A 7,166-nucleotide genomic window follows, 5' to 3' on the forward strand; every position below is an offset into this window, starting at 1 on the left:
GGCACAGTGACAGGCGAGATGCTTGGGAAGAAATCCTTTTCGTCATCTCGACAAACCGAACACCGGGGCAGAGCAGAAGTCGCTGAGTACAGAGAGGAGGAGAGACAGTGCTTCTTCACTGCTCCGACCACCATGGCGAGTGTTGGCAGTGGATTCGACCTACCACTACGCACTTTACGTGTTGCGACGGCTCTGACGCTCTTTATTGGCTACGGTAAGGAATCCATTTTTGATTTTTCAGTCGTTGCTGTTTCAGTGCATGCGTCCTTTTCACTTAGTCTTTGGGCACGCACGTACACCATGGTACACATTGTGGGGAGAGCGGCGGACGCGACTGAGACAGCCTACAGTCCATTCATTGGAAACTGGCACCCTAACTTTTGGTGTCTTTCTCACATAGTTGTAGATATCGTGAAAACAACAGTACATCCTGCATTGTGTGACCCCTGCAATTACTCCTTGCCACATTCGAGGCCAGAAAAGTCCAAGAACAGGGAAATAGAAATTCAGCCAGCTTTTACAAAATTAGGACAGGTATGCCATGACAAAATGTATGGAGAAGCAGATCCAAAACCCAGATTTTTGAGATTTAAAGTGGGTTTTTGATCCTCACTTGGGCCCAAATCCGACTTTCAAAAGCCAGTGGGCCAGTTTCCGATGAATGGACTGTAAACTGGCCAACATAAAGACATAACTTGTCATAAGTACATCAACTCCATCGAAGGTCATTTATCTGGTTCGAGTCCTGGTGGTGACAGTCAATTTTTTTTCTTCAGACTTTCCCGCTTGTATCTTTCCATCGAACCAGTGAATAAAGTACTTTTTTGTGTGGAGTTGCCCCATCTCGGTGTCAGTGACGCTGGATGTCGCCAGGTGATTGAAGGAAAGAGGTCAGCATTCACCGATTTTTTTACCCGTGACCAGGCTGTTTTTAATTAGTAATTTGATTTACCATTGTGTAGTAATAATAATTATTCAACAACACTCATCTTTCTCTCCCTTCCTGGTGGCCCGGGACTGGACACTGCCCATAACTTTGAAATGTCCGTAACTCTAAATCACGTACGTTTTTATGGGGAAGGGCTAGCGATCTTGCATATGCCTTCACTGATTCCACAAAATTTGGCAGAAGAGTTGTAATATTTCCACTAAAACTCATCCACAGGGTGCCCGGTAGACCGATGTGCCCGTAACTTGGAGGTCTAAGAAATAATGTGTAGTCACAGCTATGATTTATCAGCTATGCTATCATTCAGACAAGTCACTGGCATCAAGATAGCATATGGGCAATGGCTGCATGGGATTACTTTGCAAGTTAAAGAGATGAACACACAAGAAACTTTCCTTCTCCTGCATATGCGTCCACCCATTTCTCGTTCTCACCCCATGTGGCTTCATACCATCCTCTCTCTCAGCCAACCCTGTCCCATCCCGCTCCCTCCCACCCCATCCCTCTTACACACCACCCTGTCTCACACCTTAACCCCTCCTTCACCCCATCCCCTCCTTCACCCCATCCCCTCCTTCACCCCATCCCCTCCTTCACCTCATCCCCTCCTTCACCCCATCCTCTCTCCCACCCCATCCCCTCTCCCCCCCCCCCCCCCACCCCTCCAGCTCACATCATACTCGTGTGAAAGAGCAAATTATTCTCATTCCGTTAGGTTTGTGCCGTTTTGTCGTACTCGCTGTATTATGATCTGGTTACGTTGGAGGACAGTTACTTGAAGTAGTCATAAATGGTGCCGTTTTTGTCCATCTCCTTTTTTATTCTCATTACCCATAAACACTTGCTGTGTGCACTCCTATGCAGTGCATTGTCAAACAACCCCGGGACCTACCTCACCATCACCATCATGCAGTGAGGACCTGGGTATCGCCAGTGGACTGTTGTCGTCACAGTACTTCACCGCTTCGTCCAGCTACAGTGCCCAGTACGTTGGTGCCACGTATACGTATCAGCCGGGAGATGCACGTGCTGGCAAGATGAGGGGCTACGGTGGTTGGGCGCCCGTAACCGGCAGCTTGGAGGAATACCTGCAGGTGAGCTACGCACATGTTTGCAGCCAACTTTGCATATGCCATGCAACATGAACAGCGAAACCTAGGTTAGAAGAACACGGACAAAACAAACTTTTGCTTTAGAAGAAGTGTTTTTCTTAGCTGTATTGGACAAAATAATGACTGGGTATTGGCAGTGTATTTTAACGGTGAATGCCAGACCACGGTGCTGATCTATGTGGCATCCATAATGTCAGGCCCCACCAAGAAAGAATACACCGGTATATCGGCGCCACCGTTCAAGTCACGCCATGCCAACCACATGACAACAGCCAGATACAAAAAGTACTCCAGCAGCACTGAATTCTCAAACCACATTTGGAACCTGAAGAAAGCTAACGCCCAGTAGTGGAAGACAAAAGGTCGCGCCTGAGCGTACACCAAAATCACAAAACGGTGCTCCCTCTGTACCAGAGAAAAGTACCACATCCTGAACACCCTAGGGTCACCATCCAGCCTCTACAAGCGCTCGGAAAGGGTGTCCAAGTGGCGACATGAAAACAAGTATCTCCTTAAATACCACGGTGTCACCTAAAATGTCTCCACAGCCTCCTGCCTACACCAACCACACACCTTGCTCGCAACACTCTGCCCACACCAGCCATAATCATGTACTCTGCGCTAACAGCACACTGCTAGTTCTGTCATTACCTCTACAGCCTCCTGCCTACAACATACACACGCCTTGCTCACAACCTCCTGCACACACCAGCCACACATTCTGCGCTAACATCGCACTGCTAGCCCTGTCACTGCCTCTACAGCCCCTTGCCTTCAACAACCATACACTCTGCACACAGCCTCCTGCCTAAAATCACACCGCTAGCCCTGAAACCTATACAGCCCCCACATTCACACACAGCTTTCCACACAGCGCTACAAGACCCACCCTCTCCTGGCACGTACACCGGCATGGCCAGTACCAAGCTCATGTTGCCTGATGATTGGGAAAGCATGAAACTTTAAGTAGTGACAAACAAGCCTTGATTGCCTTGTTGTTCTGTCTTGGCTGTGTATAAAGTATAGATAAGAAGAACTCCCATTACTGCGAACAAATACCATCGGTCCCCTTGTAGTTCTTCCTAAAGAGGTTTGGCTGCACAAGGAAGTGAGTATGCTGCACACTGACCAGGGGCGTCGGAAGCAGTTTAACATTGATGCGGCCGAAGTGTGAGAGGGGGTCCGGGGGCCCTCCCGCTGGAAATGTTTTTAAAAATTGGGCCTAAGGCCATGGTAAAAAATAAAGTTGATTCTCAGGTCATGAGCCTGTGAAAATTGGTGCGAGCGAGCGATTTTTTATTTTATTTCCCACAATTTTTTTATTTCCAAAGATAGGGTCACATATGTACATGGTCACACGTTCATATATTCAGGCCAGGGAGTAGAAAAATACCGGTATTTTACTACTCCCTGATTCATGCCTTTCGCATTGACCGTTTTCATGCGCGCATATGCATGCATAGAATTTAAAAAATCGTCGGTGCTCCGCCAAAAATCGGTGCCCTCGTACTTGAGAATCAAACATAATTTTTACCATGGCCTAAAAGGCCATATCTTAATGCTACAGAATAATATGGGAAATAAGAGAAAGACGCCGTTTCCCGAACCTTCGAAAATTATTGGTGCGGCTTTGGCCGCACCTGCCGCACCGGTTCCGACGCCCCTGCTGACATTGGGCATGAATAGTATCTACCATACTAAATCTCCCGACAGCTAGCCGGTGGAGCTGGCCGAACAGATCACAATGAAGTCCAGGGGACAAGCACTTTCAAATAGGCCTACCACATACCTGTCAACCTTTGCAAACCTGAGATCGGGACAATGCCATACCTAGGCATGAAAATGCATACAAATGTAGCTGTGAGGCAAGCGGCAAATGCACTTTCGGGTGCCTATTACCACCCTCGATATCGGGACAGTCCGCCAAATCGGGATGGTTGGCAGGCATGCTATCACCAGGTGGAATTCAGGTGGAAAGGAACTGAACCAGCACAAACACCTTTCCAGGCCAGTATCAGAAGATGAAAAAAACAGCGCAAAGAAGACTGGCCAGAAACATTAGACAAGCGGCGGACATTACACCCAGCCGAATGTGGACTTGACATAACACCATGCATCACAATATCACACGCTCAGGTTATATTAGTGTCGCCGCTGAATGGGGCTTGAACGTGATGACGACATCAGAGGTCAGAATCTAACGACGAATACCGATTTCTCGATCCAGGTGGATCCAAAAGTCAGCGTTGTCATGACTCCAGGCTGATTGTGTGTCGTAGCATTTTCAAGCCCTTTTCAGTATACATCACATGCTCTTTAGGCATTTTCACACTTGTGCTTTTCATCACTCCACGTACCGTAACGTCGCGTAAAAAGCCAGCCTTATTCCTGTAGAAGCCGATGTCAATGCTAGGCTTCTATTCAAACCAGGTGTCTCTATGTATGTTAACACTACAACCAGGCTTATGTGCCGAAAGTATATCTTACAAATCAGGCATGTATTCAAAACAGTAGATGTCTGTAATTTGTGACAAAAATCTGGGTGCGGCTTATACTCCAGTGCGGCTTTTACTCCAGTGCGGCTTTTACTCCAGTGTGGCTTATACTCCAGTGTGGCTTATACTCCAGTGTGGCTTATACTCCAGTGCTGCTTATACTCCAGTGTGGCTTATACTCCAGTATGGCTAACACTCCAGTGTGGCTTATACTCCAGTGTGGCTTATACTCCAGTGTGGCTTATACTCCAGTGTGGCTTATACCCCAGTGTGGCTTATACTCCAGTGTTGCTTATACTCCAGTGTGGCTGATACTCCAGTGTGGCCTATACTCCAGTATGGCTTATACTCCAGTGTGGCTTATACTCCAGTGTGGCTTATACTCCAGTGTGGCTTATACTCCAGTGTGGCTTATACTCCGGAAAAAACGTTACTTATGTACTAGTGGCTGACATGTATCCGCCATCAATTTTTTTAACATGTATGTCTTTTTCTTTCCCCGGGTTGTCTATTTTTGATTTTGCAATTGTAGATAGACTATGGCACTGAGGTCTCCATCACATCTATGGCCATACACGGCTTCCAGTCCATGCATGAAAGCAAGGGACGATACGTGACGTCGTTCAACATCTACATCAGCACCGGCAACGGAGTGCTTACAAGTGTGGCGCCATCCTTTAACCTGGTACGAGCACATAATGTATACGAGTGTTGCCATCCTCCAGCAGTGCCCTGTGCATGTGGGATTGTGGGAGAACTGCATCTATCTATTCTCTAACACCCTCCTTTGCTCAACACAACACCAGCTCAACAGCAACCTCTTGGTGAAAAATATGTAGAGACAAATCAAGTTGGCAGTGAGCAGAGAAAGAGAAGAACCACATGAAGACCAAAATCACCAGCACTCTGGCCAAGAAAAACACATCGAGCAATGCATACAAAAAGGCGGCAGAGCAACCGATAACAGCTCGTCGTGTCTGAAGCAGCTATTGCAGCGACAGCCGCCATGGAGTGCATGAAATAGATCTGAACACGAAGTCGAGCAAACAGCAACTCAAACAAACGAGAGGTACTGCTATACGTGAAACGTAGAGAAATCACGTAGGGAGCAGGTGTCTGGGTTAGAGTCTACGGTTTCGCGTTTTTTGGGTCCAGATTTCTACGCATAGATGAGGTTCTCTATGTTGTAGTACATGCAAAGAAAATGTATATAGATACATGTATGCTGGGTATCATTCAATGCAGGCAGAAAGCTGCCAATTATGGAACGGGAAGTTCCCATTACTCATGCCACAAGATTCCTATACGTGAACGTGGAGCAGAATTGGTTTTCTTTACGTTACGGGAACGCAAAGAGAGTTCCCGGGATTCTTCGCGTCACATTCCGGTAAAGTAGAGCAGAACCTCTCCATTGAAACAAGACAAGACCAGCTACGCAACTACGCGCAACAAAGATATAAGCGATACCATCATCTGTCACACATGAACACAGCATGCAGCCCAGCCTGGCAGGCGCTAATAACATCAAAATTAATTAATAATGAAGAAAGCATGCAAATTAATAGCACGAGCGATTGTTGCAGAACACAATTCAAATAAACTTCTTCAAAGAATGATGGAAAGTGAAACGAAAGAGAACAGAATATAGAACAAGGACAATGGAAGCGGATTACGGATGAAGCTACAATGAGGTAAGAGGCATGACACGCTGATGACAGATGTCACCACAACAAATACATAATCGTAATGTTTGTCTACACACACATTGTACCGTCACACCACACACATTGTCATTGTGTTGTCACAAGATGCCGCTCATCAGAACCGTAGTCACCACATTTTGACTCGTCCGGTTGGACATTTTACCTTCAAAGAAATTTTCATTGAAATGACCACATCAAGGTACATGTACATGTATACGAATTCTCAAAATTTGGGGAAAGTACATTTTCTCGGCTGTCTTGGTGATAGTGCATAACCATCAGATGATTGAGACGGCATTGTGTCATCGTGGAGTGAAGTAATGTCTTTGGGTGGAGAAGTGCACTGAATGACCTCTTCGATGTGTCGTTACTGGCCGGAAAAATAAGCAGCCGTGGCCAGAAGAACAAGACAAGTAGTCGTGTGGCAAAACACTGCATCTTTACCCTCATTATATATTCAAAATGGAGGAAAGCCCAGGTGGTGAACCACCAGGGCTTACATGTACAAACGCACATTACAGGCTTCATTTCCCCAGACAAACGTTTGGGAAGGGAAAGGTTTGCTGGCTGATGGGGAACTTCAGGGAGCTTAGGAGCAGACGCCTTCAAGCTTTCCGCAGCCATCTCAACACGCCTTCAAGCTTTCCGCAGCCATCTCAACACGCCTTCAAGCTTTCCGCAGCCATCTCAACACGCCTTCAAGCTTTCCGCAGCCATCTCAACACGCCTTCAAGCTTTCCGCAGCCATCTCAACACGCCTTCAAGCTTTCCGCAGCCATCTCAACACGCCTTCAAGCTTTCCGCAGCCATCTCAACACGCCTTCAAGCTTTCCGCAGCCATCTCAACACGCCTTCAAGCTTTCCGCAGCCATCTCAACACGCCTTCAAGCTTTCCGCAGCCATCTCA

The 7,166-nt window shown here is 47.0% G+C and overlaps 1 protein-coding gene across 1 annotated transcript in view; it reads left to right on the top strand.

The window, feature by feature from the left end:
• The window catches only part of LOC135828371 (uncharacterized), a 29,663-nt gene continuing 22,497 nt past the window's right edge, over positions 1-7,166 (top strand). Inside the window, exons 1-3 of the mRNA XM_065340822.1 lie at positions 1-214; positions 1,814-2,043; positions 5,089-5,241. Of these exons, the coding sequence (XP_065196894.1) occupies positions 19-214; positions 1,814-2,043; positions 5,089-5,241 (579 nt within the window). The 5' untranslated portion in view covers positions 1-18. The remainder of the gene's footprint in view (positions 215-1,813; positions 2,044-5,088; positions 5,242-7,166) is intronic.

This window comes from Sycon ciliatum, chromosome 12 (assembly GCF_964019385.1).
Source record: "Sycon ciliatum chromosome 12, ocSycCili1.1, whole genome shotgun sequence".
NCBI lineage: Eukaryota > Metazoa > Porifera > Calcarea > Leucosolenida > Sycettidae > Sycon > Sycon ciliatum.